Here is a 15,762-nt window from a genome sequence, read left to right as displayed (position 1 = left end):
ACTGCCCAAATTAATGGGCATTGCCATTCAAATCATGTACGTGTGCCACATTATGTGATTGATTATGTGGGTAGGGCTTACCTGCCCCCCAATATTTTAGTCAAGTAAAACATTCTCCCTCCAGATAAGATGCTTAGTGATCAACAACTGCCTTTTAAAAAAGTTCTTTTTAAAGAGCATGTGAATTAAGTTTTTGTGTGTGTTTAAATAAAACAGTAAAAACAAGGATAATACCAGATACCTACTATGCACTGTGACCCAGAAGGGCATCAAAACCAGTGCTACAAGAGGAGCCTTCATCTCAAATACTTCCTTTGACCAGGGGCTAGGCTGGGCAAGGCATCCCTGCCGCTCCTCTGCAAAAGGAGCTCCTCAGACTGTTTACAAGGAACAGAAGAGGACAGCCTGCCACATTATGCGCCCTCCCAAGTCAACTGACGTCCCCTCAAGCCCCGCAAAGGCGCCTTCATCCAATGGGGAGGAGGCGCCTCCCTCGCCTGCCACCAGCATCGCCGCCGCCTCGCCGGCTCCGCCTCGCTTTCCCCAAGGTTCTGCCCTGACGCGGTTACCTAGCAACCGCCTTCTTTCCTGCCAGCCAATCACGGCCCCGCTGCTCCTGCTGACCCGGAAAAAGACGGCTGCAGCCTCTGGTGTTCCCGCGTGCTGCGTTTGGGAGGAAGGCGAAATTCAGATCGCTTTGAAACCAGCGGCGGGGAGGAGCAGGGCGGTTGTGCTTTGGTGTCGGCAGCAACCGCTGCTTGGGAGCAACAGAAGCAGCAAGGGGGTGTTGTTTTTCGCCCCCCCCAATCCAGGGGCTGGGCAGACGTTTTAAGGCAGCAACCTGAATGCACACCAGCACTCTTGATGCATGCAAATTGGGGGGGGGGGCACCTGGAGTTGCTGAAGTCCCCATATTCTCTAACCGTTGGCCCAACTGGGTTGTGTCTGATGGGTATTGTAGTCCCAGCAACACCTGGACCAAACCAAACCGGAAGAGTGCAGAACGCAAAGAGCGGAAAATAAGGACTATTCTATAAGCTCTGTTAAGAGATCATCCACCCTTTCACTCTTCTTCATTGTCACCTGTCATCAGGCTACCTGAACTGTTTCCATTCCAGCTGACAGGGACAAAACTAGGATTCATTTCACCCGGGTCAAAGACCCAGTTTGGCACACCCACACACCCATGCATATTTGTATACACACACATACACATGGGTGTAGCCAAGGGAGGGGCAGCTGCCCCCCCATCAGTAAAAATCAATAAAAAGACATAGCTAATTGAGGGCCTGCCACCACCACCCCCACAAAAATCCTGGCTACACCCATGCACATATACACAGGCTGGGAGCCCCAATGGCACCCCTCTGGAGGCTTTGCCAAGGGGGGAAATTCTGGCTCCCCCCACCCCGTAGCTACAGCTCTGCAGCTGGTCTTTATAAAAATTTATTTTTACAAAGTGCTCCTTGAGTTTGCTGCCCTCTCCCTTTTCATTTTTGTGCCATGGTGTGCTAGAATGTAAACCTGAGGGTTGGGACTGTTTATTAATTATTATAATATTATTATTATTGTTGTTGTTGTTCTGTAAGGTACTCTGGTATGTTTTGGGCTAAAGAGCTGATTATAAATGCTCTAAATAAATACGGTAAGTAGTTCTGGTGGTGTCTGCTCTATGATTCCACAGAATTTTAGTGTATGGGCTTACCAAAGGCTGTGTGGGAGTATGGCCATGTTCAGAGAACCTTTTAATACACTTTTAAATCTGCACAGTTCCATGAGGAAGAATGAAGTGGTAGAATGAGGAGTGAGTAAAACAGACCACTGCAGACTGTAGGAGGGCAGAATGCATGGTGTTAGAAGATTGGGCAGAATGTTGCCCAAACTGGCTGGCCAGATGTGGCCAGGCACATCCTTTTATTTATTATTTATTGAATGAATGAAATTTGAGTGTAGAAAAACCTCAGAGTGGTTTACAAAAGTAAATCAAGAAAAAACCACAACCATGTTTTAAAATATACTTTTAAACATACACAAGTTAAATACTAAAATACTGAAACAGATTAAAATTTAGCAGGCATACAAAAGAGTACAGAGAAGGCACCTGCTTCATCTCAAGAGGTAGTGTGTTCTGCTACACTAAATGAGTGAGTTCTTACCAATGCTGAACAGTATTATGTGGCACCTCTAGTAAATTCTGTTGTTGGGTTGCCATGGGGACTAAATGGTTAGACAATTGTTACTTCAGAATCACTTTGGGAATGTTATGAATATAAAAATCAGAAAAGGTAGCAGAAGACCCCTAGCTAAGGATGAGGTAATGCAGATGTCTCTGTGTGATGAGAATCACACACACGAGAAACAGCACAGAGAACTGACTTTTGTTAAGCATCTTAAAAGTTTTGGATGTCCCCTTGAGATCTGACATCAGAGCAGCGGACTTTGGTTCGCCGTGTTATTAAGTATGTCCACATCTCTGCTCGCTCTGTATGTGTAAATAAGTGCAGATATTACAAAATGTCAACAAAACTCCTGCGACCTTTTAACGGTGACCTACTTCCAAAGGGAACCAAACTCGGGCAACTTTAACAGACCTCAAATTTCTCAGTGCTTGGCGAGAACGTAACAATATTTTTAATACCTAGCTACTTGCTCCGCTTGCAAGTAACACCCCTACTTAAGTTCGATAAGTCTTACAGTTAAGGTACTGAGCTGCAGCCCAGCAGTGAGCAGCTCTAAGGATATGTGCCCAGAAGGTATTCTGCAGCTCCAAAACCCAAGCCTTAAACCCATTTTTCTTCTTCTTCTGGGCACCAGGATGTGCCTTATGGCAAGCTCCACTTCAGGTGCACCCTTGTCACTTCTCTTGCACAAGCAGCACAGAGAAGCCCACACTTCCTGGGGCCGGCCCACCTATGAGGCAAGGTTTGGGTGCCTCGGATGGCAGGATGCACAGAGGTGGCAGACCCCAATGGAGATCTAGCTCCTCCCCTTTTGTTCCCTCTTGCCCCTCCCTCTCTCCCTCGCTCCCCCTGCCTGTCAGGGTGCCCTGCCTGCCGCCCCTCCTCCCGCTCCCTCCATTATGCCTCGCTGCCCCTTTAAGCAATCGTTGCTGCGGCGGCGGCGGCGCAGGGGGGCGGGGCGCGTCGCTTGAGCGGCGTCTGCCGGGGCCAACGGGCGGCGGAGGCGGGCGCTGCGGGGGTGTCTGTCGGGTTAGAGCGAGGCGTGACCCAGTCGGCGAGCGCTGTGAGGGGAGTGTGTGTGTGTGAGAGAGAGATAAGAGGAGGGAGGAGGCGAGCGGAGGAGGAGGAGGAGGTGCCCAGCAGCAGCAGCAGCAGGGCGACGAGCATCACCGCCGAAGACGCCGCCGCTGCCGCCGCCGCCACAGCGGAGCAAGCTGTGCCCTCTCGCTCCAGCCCCGCAGCCGGGTCGGCGCGCTTCCCCCGTCGCCCGTGAGCCTGGGGAACCTGCAGCTCAAAGCCTCCGCCAGCCACAGCACCATGTATCCCGGGAACAAGCGGAAAAAGGTCTGGAGGGAAGAGAAAGGTACTGACACCCCCCCCTCCTCATTCCTCCATCCGCGCCCATTAAAGCGCGCCCCTCTTCGCTCTCCTCAGGCAAACGGGTAAAGGAGGGAGGGAGTTCGTTTTGCCCCCCCTCCTCCAGGATGCGCGCGATCCAGAGCCCCCCCCCCCGCGCCGCCTCTTTCCTGGACAAGGTCTCCTTCCTGTTACCTCAGGCTTACCTTGGCGAGGCAGCGGGGCTCCTCCTCCTCCTCTCGCTCATTCCCTCAGCCTTGCCTTTCAATGTTGTGGTTTTCTTCTTCTCTCTCCCTTCGCCCCCCCCCTTTGCTACCCTTAGTTCACTTTTCCTCTCTTATTGGGTCACGCGTTTCTTTCCCAGGGACAGCCGAGGAGGAGAGGGCATGAAAGAGGCGCTGGCTTTCCGTTGGGAACGTTGGAGGCGGTTGGTTGGGGGGTGGGAAAGAGAGAGAGGCAGAGCAGGTGACGGGGAGACGGTCGCCTTGGGGTTTATCTTGTCCCTTCCAAGTGCTACGACCTTGTCAGGGGCTCTGTATGAGTTGGGCTGCATCCTGTGCATGGCCTGGTTTTTTGTTTTGCCGGGGAGGGAAAAATCATAATAGCTACGCTTTCCTCATAATAATAATAATAATAATAATAAATTTATTATTTGTACCCCGTCCATCTGGCTGGGTTTCCCCAGCCACTCTGGGCGGCTTCCAACAAAGATGAAAAATACACTAAAATGTCACATATTAAAAACTTCTCTCTCTTATCCTCTTGACTTTGTTCTCTGTTCTGGAGTTGCATTTTTATTTTTTGGACTTTGCCCTTCTTCTCCAAAGGTAGAGCAACAACAACAAAACTATTGATTGCAAACAGCATTCATTTAAGAAAATCCCCATTTTATTTTAAAAAAGCAGATGATGCACCTGTCCTCTTCATCGGGCTGCCTGTGTTACTTTCTATCACTGGGTAGTTCTGTTTATAGCTTGTCATGGTTCTGTGTTTGGGTCGCTCCTCTCTGTTCTTGCTTTCTGCTGGGTCGCCTGTGTCTCACTCTGATGTCTGCAACACAGAGCAAAAAAAAGCACGGTAAAAATTGATTGCTGCTTTCTCTGTCATTCACGTGTCACTGCAAAGAAATGCAAGGCATGGTGGCGTGTATTGCCATCGGTGCAAAGCACCTAACCTTTGGGACGTGAATTTTGAAGTAGACCCCTCCCTCATGCACCAACCCTCTCATACTTGTCAGGAAATGAAAGTGTAGAGTGACTCTTTGCTGCCTCCTTACAACTTTAGTTTCTGTACTCTGCAAAGTTAATGAAAACTGCTCCTGTTTCCAAAGTGTTTCGATCTCTCCCTATTCAGTGTTAAAAACCATTGTCAGGATACTGCAGACAGTGACAGCACAGCTAAAGCTGGCTCTTCTAGCACAGGAAATACTTTGAAATATGCAAGTTTCATTTCAAATAACTTGTCAGTTGTTGAAACTAACAGAATGAAAGTTTATAAACTAATCTCTATTGGACCAAAACTACTACTGTAAACAAAAACAAAGTATCTTTGAACTTGTACTCTGACCAATGGAAGCTTGTCTAACACAAAATGTGCTCTTTTTTCTCTGATGGGCTGATTGCAGTACCCCAGTCTTAAAAACAGTGGTTATTAAAGAGTGGGCCTGTAATTTCGGAAGCCACAGAGACGGACACAATTGTTTTGTTCTTGTTTTTTATTATATTTTGTTTTTATTTTGCATTTTTATACTTTGAACTGCTCTGAGATCTTTGGATGAAGGGTGGTATACAAATGTAATAAGTAAAATAAATAAAACGGGAGGCTTATGTTGACCTGCGCATTTATGCTGACAAAAATGTAACTATTCAAAAGGAGAGAAAATGATTGCTAGTATGTGTAAGGGCTATTCTCTAATGGTGTGTGTTTTAACTAACAGACTTATAAAAGTTCTGTCAACAGCAAATACATTAGCTCTTCAGTGGAAAATGTCACTACATTTTTGTGATCATTATTTATGAATGGCTTAAATATAATATAAAAAGCTTAAAATAATATTTAAACTCATTGTATTAATGCTACTTAAATCAAAGTTGTACCTGTTGGACAGGGCTGTGCATGTTAAAATTCTTCCTAGATTTAACAATGGAAACTTCATTTTGCATTTACAGTACCCAGTCCAGTTCTGAGCTGTGAATTTCTTGCAGATATGTTATTAAATAAGATGTACTAATAGATGTGACTTTTCTCATAGTCAGATGAAAGAAAAGCAAATCAGAAATCATTTGTTATTATAAAAATAGGTGTTGCCAAGCTTTTTAGGCCCGTGGCCACATTTGAGTTTTAAACTGAGTGTTGTGGGCATAATCCTCTCTGATTGCTACCCTCCCTCCCTCCTATCCTAGCCTTTGCCATGCAGATGGAAAGAGAAAGTGTTCATGCATAGACTTCACTTTTCCAAGAGATCTGGGTGGAAGTTGCATTAATAGAATTGATCTGAGCCCTGAAAAGCACATGGAACTGGAAGAGGAAGTAGGAAAGCACAGCACTCCTCTGACTTCTTCCTCCAGGTCTATATACTTTTCAATAGTGAAAAAAGTAATTATCCTCACCACTGAGGGGGCAGTAATTGTGTCTCAAGCTTCTTGGGCATCAGGGAAGACTGGGTGCCCTGTAATAGTTCAAGACAGAGCAAATGTAGAATATTTGTCCTCCTTCTCATCACTGTTGGATGGACTCCACAGTATTGAGAGCTCCTGTTGTTCTGTTGATTCACTTGCTAGATCTGCCACAGCTACATCAGAATAAATTCACTCTACTAAAGTTGTGAGCATCCAGCTTCATGGTGGATTGCTATATTTCTTCCAAGTTAATTGCTTTTAGGTTTGCTTTTGCACATCACATTCTCAAGAGCAGCTGTGTGAAATCTCATTGTGTTCAAGAGGATTTTGTTAATTTTCCAACATGAACTGCCTAACACTAAAGGGTTGTTTTTATAATCGTGGAAATCTTTGTTCTTAAATGCTATTGGTAGAAACATTTATACCTGAAAGTTATAACTTAAGGTCCTTAATATTTTTATTTTAAGGTTGATGTTTTTGCTAATGCAAATAAAAACTTCAAGAAGAGTAGATCCCTTTTCCCCCAGTCTACATCAGTTATATTTTCCTTACAGATTGACTAGAGTGTGGTGTGGGTTTCTTCTGTAGTTTTGAAGCAATGCTAAATTTTAGTAGAGCAAGCTTCTTTGACCTACTTCAGAAATTATAATATATGAGGAAATAGGAGTGTACAGTGGTACCTCAGGTTACATACGCTTCAGGTTACAGACTCCGCTAACCTAGAATTAGTACCTCAGGTTAAGAACTTTGCTTCAGGATGAGAACAGAAATCGTGCTCCGGCGGTGTGGCAGCAGCAGGAGGCCCCATTAGCTAAAGTGGGGCTTCAGGTTAAGAACGGACCTCTGGAATGAATTAAGTACTTAACCCGAGGTACGACTGTATTTATAACAATACTAGATGCTGTTGATGTTTATGAGGTAGATTGGAGGCATGGTGCAAATGCCTTAAATTAGCTCTTGCCTTGAGTAAATATCTTAAGTGTTTTATGTGAACCGAATGTCTTTGATGGTGTGGGTTTATTAGTGCATATGTATTGCCTGTCAAACTAATATTTCAATAGCATTTTAAATTAAGTGACAAGTCCTAATAGAAGTCCTTGATCACCTCAGTTTTAAATAATAAGCAGCCATGAAAACCAAAGCAAGTTCTTAAGCACTGCTTCAAGTTGCATAAGAAATGACACACATTTGTTTTGTCTGTTTTGTATTTATTGTAGGTTGTATCCAACCAATTCATACTTGAAACAAACCAATTGAAATAAATAGACATGACTAACAAGTTTGTTGATTTCCATGAAGAAGTATGGCTTAGTTGGATACAGCCCAGAAACACTAGAAAGGAAGCCTGAGATGAAACTCAGCACAGCATCAGGAACTCATTGGAAGCTTGCTTGTTGAGAAATAAAGGTGTTGATGGATTAGGCTTTCTGAGTAGTGTAATAGAACTATTTTATCACAGCATTTTGTGCAGTTTGCCTGTATTTTGATACTGGTATAAGATGCAATAAAACTTAGATAAAAACACACTCTTGAAATCTCATATATTCCCCCAAGATAAATGTTATTCCATCTGTAGAAAGAAAAAGTGGGTACTTGTAGGATAATTCATGAACCTTGCTTCAATAGAAACGGATTAACTTTAATACTAGTAATGTATACTAACTTTTTTTAACAGAGCGTTTGTTGAAGATGACACTAGAGGAGAGGCGTAAAGAATACATACGAGATTACGTTCCTCTGAAAGACATCCCAACATGGATGGAAGAAATGAAAAGCAAGACCCAAAGTGATGGTAGGTTAGCTTCTAATAATTGTGCTTTAGAAGATGAATCATGGCATCTATAATTTTGCTTTCCATGCTGGAGTAGCTTTGGTTCCTTGTGTTGTAGAGGTTGAGGGCTGAGGATTTGCATTAAACAATGTTGCAGATTGCTGCATTGTGCTGTTTTTGGCCGTATTCCTATAGGAGTGCTTCACTCACTAGATTTTAAAGTTTACACATAGAATTCCTTATATAATAATAATAAATTTATTATTTATCTCCTGCCCATCTGGCTGGGTAAATTAGTTGAGCTTAGTCTCATGTGTAAATTAGTTGAATGTTGTCCCATTTATTTAAATTGGAACTATGTACAAATAAAACTTGTTTGAATCCAGCCCATTGTGCAAATGTGATGTATGTTTGCAAACAAATATATTCTACTGGTACAAATTCTGGCGTGCTCTGCTCCATGGGGTCACAAAGAGTTGGGCACAACTAAAAACACCACCACCAATTCCCAGAGTTCATTCCATCCTTTCTTTAGCCAGCTTTTTTCGCTTGATAACATGAACTCAGACTGCCTTAACACTGAAGAATAACCTTGATACCGTTCTGAAGAATAACTTGAGGTGAAACATATAAAAGTTTGGAAATAGTTAAAACAAATTCAGATTTTCACATATCAAGTTACATCAAGGACAACTGTAGATTAATTATGCCATAAAAACTTTTGCACCTCATATTCTTTTGTAGTTACAGTGGTACCTCGCAAGACAAAATTAATTCGTTCTGCGAGTTTCTTCGTCTTGCGGATTTTTCGTCTTGCGAAGCACGGATGCACCCTGGTATTAACGGTTTTAAGAAAAAGGAAACAAACTCGCAAGACATTTCGTCTTGCGAAGCAAGCCCATAGGGAAAATCGTCTTGCGAAGCAACTCAAAAAACGAAAAACTCTTTCGTCTTGCGAGTTTTTCGTCTTCCGAGGCATTCGTCTTGCGAGGTACCACTGTACTAGTTTGTTAGTCAAAGCTGAACTTTTGTTGATTTTTGTACCGTATTTCTTTCCAGGGGCATGCCTACCTCTTTGGTACTTCATACTGCTTGTCTTCAGTGGCTTGGATCCAAAGAGCAACTTTAGGTGCACACAGTGGGACAGCATACTCACTGTGCAGTATCAAACAATTTTTAAAAATCCCTTCACTTTTCAAATATGTGTTGCCATGATACATGGGGGAATTATTCAAGAGAAACAAACCTGAAGCTGCCTCTTGACTGCAGAGTTTCTTGTACAGTTTTTAAAATACTGGGTTATAACTAGAAAGTATACTTCTACTTCTGAACAGAGCTCTTCTTCCGTAATGAGAAGAGAATAAAATGGAGTAAACGACCAAACTAGAAATGGTCAAGGCAAGGGTAGAAATCTATTTTGGTATTGTTAAAATTAAATTAATCATTGCATGTTAAAATCTTCAAGCTGTACTCTTCCAGGATGAAGTCAAATTAAAGTCAGTGGTGTAGTCCATCTTGTGTGTATTGCAGATACAAGGAACAAGTGTAATCAACGTAAAGCTATTCAACTTCTGAAAATAACCTTTAGTTTTATGTATTAATTGTGGAATATTTATTTTGAGTATTTATATATTACCTCTCATGAGAAAAGATAAAAAGCAGGTTGCAAAGTGCCTTTACAAATAAATATAACAGTAGCTTCTGGGTATCTGGTGTATATAATGGAATTAGATGGCTTTCTTAGGGTTGCTTCTGATGTCTTTCAGCAAGTCACTTTAGTGAGTAATGTCTACATATTTAACTGCAAGTCAGACATGTTAATAAGAACTATAGAGCAGATGTCACTCATGAGTACTTGCCAGAATGTAGCTATTTTAGTTATATGCAAAGGAATAATTTTTTTCTTCCCTTCTTCCCAATTATATAGATAGTCACCTATATAATTGAATCTGCTTCACAAATACTGGAGACTGCTCTATTCCTAGAGTTGGTGTAAGGGGAGGGCAGTTGTGTTCCTTTGGTTCTTGAGATCCTGATGTTTGATTCTACACGGTGCTGTCACATTTATTACAGTGTGTCATCAGGACAGTTTGTGAAGATACCACATAATGTTGGGTTTCAGTTAGTGTCTGCTATGCATTTTATTCTGATGTGATTTTAAAATTTCTTCAAATAGAATAACTGAAGCAGCTCCTAACCACCACATTGATGTAGCAATATAAGCCAGATTTCTTATTAAAAGATTAAAGTACTTTTAACCCCAGCTTCCAGTGTCCTCTCAACAATTTAAAATGGAAGCAAATGCTTCTGAACTCACAGCTGCATTTGAGTGGGGGAAGCCAGCCCAAGTTACTTTTTTCATCACACTAAATGTTGGTCTAATGTTAATTTCTGAACCATCAGTGTCCCTTTCAAAGTAAGTAGGCTGGTGCTCAGTGACAGATCCAGTGGTTTTTGTTCTATGATTTACTGTAACCACCTCATTATTATGTAAAATAACCTTATTTTGCACCCCCCATGACCCATTTTTTTGTCAGTCATGTTTTATGATGTACAATTTGGTAACAGAAAAATAAAAATATATATTAAAAGTTACATTTTAAAATATCAAACGTGCATTAATATAGAAACACTGGCAACACGATTCCATGGACCTAAAATGCCAATTCTCCCATTTTGGTTAAACATAAGGGTCTCTGTAGGTAAAGCTCTAATAAAGAGAAAACTAGAGGCAGTGCTGATAAATGAGTAGCCAAGACTGGTTTTGCACAACTGTTGCCTGGAACTCCAAAACTAGAGTTCCATGCCAGGACAAAGATCCATCTTGTACCGCCACTTTGAGTTGAAACTTTAAAATTCCTTTATTCAATTATTTTGCGTCCCTAGAAACAAATGAAATATTGGTCTTACGAAACAGAGGCAGTACCTTTTAATACAACAAGCACAATGTGATAATTTGACCGCACAGAGCAATCCAAGCCCCTGTTCTGCCATGCTGGAAGACTTGAAAGGAGCAGAGGTGTACAGAAACTGAGGGCACAGTAGCTATGGGAGGTAGCACCAGGTGATATGAAGTCTAGATACTAGGTGACACAGCATTTGAAGCTACCTTCAAACCCTTCTATTCTTTTTGATGATTTAATGCAATGGTTCTCAAAGAAGGTGTGATGTGCCACACTGGTGTGGCAGGAGAGGATGACAAGTATGGCAGGAAGATTCAAGGACAATCAAAGAAATATTTCAACGTTTCAGGGTAGTATAAAAAAATAATTATTTTTTTGCAAAATATGTAGCTACATTGTTCTATACCTTTTGGATGTCCCATGATCATATTATAAAGTAGTTGTTTTCTATGTTATAAATCAAACACTGCTCGGAGTTGTTCTTTTTTGTTTTCCAATGCATTTCTTAGCAATAAAAAATTTGGTGTGGAATGAGCAAATTTTTATTCTGAAAATGTGGCCCAGAGAAATTTTTTTGAGAACCACTGACTTAATACATTAGCTGAGGCATAGGCAAACTTGGCCCTTCAGATGTTTTGGGACTACAACTCCCATCACCCCTAGCTAACAGGACCTGTAGTCAGGGATGATGTGAGTTGTAGCCCCAAAACATCTGGAGGGCTGAGTTTGCCTATGCCTGCATTAGCTGCTGCAAGTATGGTTTAATGAGAAGACTTGTGCACCAGTCTTTCACTTAAGAAAAATGGTCTGCTTTTTTAGCTGCTCATGAAAAAAGAACAGTTTTGGGGCAAAACAGTTTCTTTTGTTCTACCTGTTTACACAATAATTGTTTGGATACTTAGGGAGAATAATTAGGTCTATACTGCATAAATTACAGATGCAGTCTTTAGTAGAAAAAGGGGTCTGGCATTTTAGTCTAGCTTATTTTAACTCCAGCTTTCTATAGACTGACTCCAGCTGCATAAAAAGGTGATAGAAAAGCGTGTGTGTAATTATACACATGCAAATTGAGGTAACACTGGAGTATAAATGAAGTGAATAACGGGAGAACAAAAGGCAATAAGGAGGAAGATCTTAATTGCTGGGGTATGGAAATAACACCTGCTCTGAACACTTGCTGGAGCATTACACACTTAGGCTAAATGCTGCACTGCCGGCCATGAATACAGTGCATGATCACATGTAAATCTGATTGGAGTGAAGATTCTATTAAATTGCTGTCAAGATGGATGGACACACATGAACTAATAGATTTAAATCCAAGCCCTTGTGAGACTGCATTGCCTAGCACTGGCTGGTGATGGTATATCATCCTAACAATTTCACCCACTCTAACAATTTCAAAATACAGTGCATATTATGGTTGTTGTTTTAAACATTCTCCCACCTATTCATTGTTGGTATCAATTGTAAAAATGTCACCGTGGCTGCTGAGTTCGATTACTTCAAAAGCTTATATTTGAACATGGAAACAAACCCCCATCATAGTATGTTAAGGCAAACAAGGGATAATTTTTGCCATAACACTCTTTGAGCGCTACACTGAATTATCTGCTTAGGCACTAAGGAAAATGGCATACTAGGCATACACCTAATAAAGCAAAGTAATACACCAAAGAGTTGAGCTGAAGACATAAACAGGAGCAAGCTGGGCTGAGAATGGAATTCAAAAACCAAACCCTGCTTTGTAATTTTTTAGCTGGCTTATAAGTGTTTATAAGTATTATGGCCATGATAAAGAAATGTTCCTTATATTTTTCATTTGTAGATTTAAAGGCTGCTTTTGGTTTGGTTGGTAGGGAATGTATGTGGGAAGAAATTGCCTTAACTGGTATAAAAGACTGATTGCTTTATTTAGTTTTAAGGCTCAACAAACGCTAGTAAAAGTTCAGGGAGGACCCTCTGAAGGATTGTCCAGTAGCATTCCAACTCTTAAGGGAGTTTGACAAGGTTGCTTGCTGCCTCCCTGATTAAATTTATATATAAACAACATTGCTACTAGTTCATCCAGTGCTTCTTTCAGTCCAATATATTTGGGGGACAGACAAGCTTTACTCTTGCTGTTTGCCGATAATACAGCCCTTGTGTCCTCCTTGCAAATGGGTTGGAGGAAGGTTATAAGGGATTTTTCTAGCTACTGCATATCTGAATTATCAGTTATAGTAAAACACATATCATGGTGGTTGGAATAAATCAGAGGCAACATAGGTAGAATATCAGTGGGAACCAGATCGCCCAAGTTAAGCAATTTAAATATCTAGGTATCGCCTTTGCTAGTTCACAATCGCTTAAAGAGGGTGTGGAGTTCACTGGAGGAAACATTGTCTTAACAATGGAGTGGGGGGCTTATTGGTTTGTGAGGGTCTTTCATTCTTGTTTTTATTATGTATTTTGGGATTTTATATTGTATTATGTTGCGAACCACCCTGAGATCTATGGATGAAGGGTGAGGTATACAAATTTAATAATCAACAACAAAAAGGAAGTGATCGGAGGCTAATTCCCCATTCACTTAAATGTTTTTCAAGCAGAAATAGTGGGATTGTTGCTCTATGGAACACAGCTTTGGAGTAATATGCCTTAGTATTAATTGAATCTATTCAAAATCAGAATAGAAGAATATTCTAGGGACCATATGGTACACCATCCTGCTTGTTGTGAACTGAAGCAAATCTAGTGAAGTTGGCATCTTTAGTAAATAGTGGGGTGATTGCATAGTTGGTTAAGTTATCCTAAATAGTAAACCAGAAACTTTAAAAGTTAGCCCTGATTTGCATCCTGGACAGTGACTAAATAAGGCACTAAGTCACTAAGCTGATAGCAGCATTTTTGTCTGTTGTTGTTTTTGATGGAGTATGCTGTTAGTTTTAATTACTGTACTTTGCTTTAGCTGAGTGCTGGTGCCCATGTTGTCCATTTGTATGTGATCGCCTTTGGCTGAGTAATGAAGATTTGGAGTTTGTACGGGGTATAAGGGTGTTGAGTCAGCAGGAGCTGTAGTATGTCTTGTGGCCCTTCCTGCAGCCTTAATAATAATAATAATAATAATAATAATAATAATAATGATAATAATAATAATAATATATTTATACTGCGCCCATCTGGCTGAGTTTCTCCAGCCACTCTGGGTGGCTCCCAACAGAATTAAAAGCACAATAAACCATCAAACATTAAAAACCTTCCTAAACAGGGCTGCCATTAGATGTCTTCTAAAAGTCAGATAATTGTTTATTTCCTTGACATCTGATGTGAGGGCATTCTACAGGGTGGGTGCCACTACCGAGAAGGCCCTCTGCCTGGTTCCCTGTAACCTCACTTCTGGCAGAGAGGGAACCGCCAGAAGGCCCCCGGAGCTGGACCTCAGTGTCATGGCTGAATGACAGGGATAGAGACTCTCCTTCAGGTATACAGGGCCAAGGCCGTTTAGGGCTTTAAAGATCAGCACCAACACTTTGAATTGTGCTCAGAAACGTACTGGGAGCCAATGTAGGTCTTTAACTTGAAGATAACCTCATTGCCATGCCCACACACTAATGTACACTGGGTTTACTTGACAAATCAATTGACCAACATTCTCCAAGCATAGTTTTTAGTCTATTTTTAAAAAGGGTGTTAGCTGAAATATAATAAATTGAGGGAAGGATGTTGTTAGGACCAGTTAGTGTTGTATTGAAAGTTGCAGTTATTTTCTCCTCTGAGGCTGTGCTCCTGAATATGTATACTTAAAGTCTTGTTAGTTTCAGGAGGGCTTCCAAGTGATCTTAAAACATGTTGGGAGTGGATAATGAGAGGATATTGCTCATAAAAAGGGCGGAACTCAAGAATGTCACTTATTAATTTGATGCAGGCATCAACTTTGAGCAGCATTTTTCAAAAGGCAATCATGTTTCCCATAGGCTGCCATGCAGTAGGGAATCTGAACTAATAACCAAAAGTTAGAGAAGCCATATGCTTGCTTCCTTGAATATGGAGTAGTATTGCAGATGCAAATGCTTCTCTAAGATGAATTATCAGCAGTAACACCTTTTAAAACCTCACTACAAGGCAGAGCTATACTTCATATTCAAATTTTTCCTTTCTTCATAATTTGCTAAATTTGTGTTTATAGCTTTTTCTTACTGCATTTCAGTCGGTCATCATAACTGACTACATGGCTATTGCAAATTCAATAGCTACTTTGCTAGAATGGAAATTAGGGTAGCAGGAAGTATTCTCTTTAAATTATTCAGTTATCTTGTGAAAACAGAAATGCATTCTTTTTCTAGCCTCCCATGATGATCTAAATGTTGATTTGCCAGTAACCTAGCAACTGAACTTTGAGCTATTACTACTACTCCTCCCAGCCAAGACATCAATAGTACATGGTGACCAATGGGGCCAGAAAAGGACTAAAAGTGCACTTACACGTTCTTTAAAATGTTATTAACATTTTATAGATCTAATACTTAACTTTCTTTCATGTATTAATAATTTTTCCATGTGGAAATATGATCTTGCATGTTACATTTTTTACAGCACGGATCTGTCCTCTTTATGCATGCTGTTCCTCTCCCTCCCTCCCTCTGTTTCTCTCTCCCCCCCTTTAATTTCCTGTTCTTACCAGTCATATGTTGGAGTGCTGTGTGCTTGGTGCCTGTAGGTTGAACAGTGTTTTTTATTCCTTGAGTTCTTGTTTGGTGTGTTGAACCCTGTTCTCTGGGACTCCACTGAAGCTTTTAAATTAAAACAACTGGGTGCTGGCTTAGAATCGGCTTTCATCTTTTTGGCTTTCTTCCAACTGAGCATTCTACTCATCTCATTCACCTTGAAATGTGCAAGCTTTGCTTCAAGCAGGGTTCCTTTGTGCATGTTCATTTGAATATTTGGCAAAAGAT

At 41.2% G+C, this 15,762-nt stretch overlaps 2 protein-coding genes across 16 annotated transcripts in view; one reads left to right on the top strand and one right to left on the bottom strand.

Moving 5' to 3' along the window:
• SEL1L2 (SEL1L2 adaptor subunit of SYVN1 ubiquitin ligase) overlaps positions 1–3,964 on the bottom strand; it is a 44,466-nt gene extending 40,502 nt beyond the window's left edge. For 8 of the 9 annotated variants that reach the window (XM_081906247.1, XM_081906248.1, XM_081906249.1 and 5 more), the window contains exon 1: positions 246–311. In XM_081906247.1, coding sequence (XP_081762373.1) covers positions 246–300 — 55 coding nt within the window. In that variant the 5' untranslated portion in view covers positions 301–311. Of the gene's footprint in view, positions 1–245; positions 312–3,742 lie in introns of those variants that run through there. The other variant, XM_081906255.1, reaches the window with a different exon arrangement.
• The window catches only part of MACROD2 (mono-ADP ribosylhydrolase 2), a 987,478-nt gene continuing 974,894 nt past the window's right edge, over positions 3,179–15,762 (top strand). For 2 of the 7 annotated variants that reach the window (XM_081906340.1, XM_081906341.1), the window contains exons 1-2: positions 4,289–4,613; positions 7,830–7,946. In XM_081906340.1, the coding sequence (XP_081762466.1) occupies positions 4,442–4,613; positions 7,830–7,946 (289 nt within the window). In that variant the 5' untranslated portion in view covers positions 4,289–4,441. Of the gene's footprint in view, positions 3,544–4,288; positions 4,614–7,829; positions 7,947–15,762 lie in introns of those variants that run through there. The other 5 variants (XM_081906344.1, XM_081906343.1, XM_081906345.1 and 2 more) reach the window with 5 other exon arrangements.

The sequence above is a fragment of the Podarcis melisellensis genome (assembly GCF_964234715.1).
Source record: "Podarcis melisellensis genome assembly, chromosome: 3".
Lineage (NCBI taxonomy): Eukaryota > Metazoa > Chordata > Lepidosauria > Squamata > Lacertidae > Podarcis > Podarcis melisellensis.
Note: the sequence above shows the minus strand (reverse complement) of the source record. Positions and strands in the feature narration are given on the sequence as shown.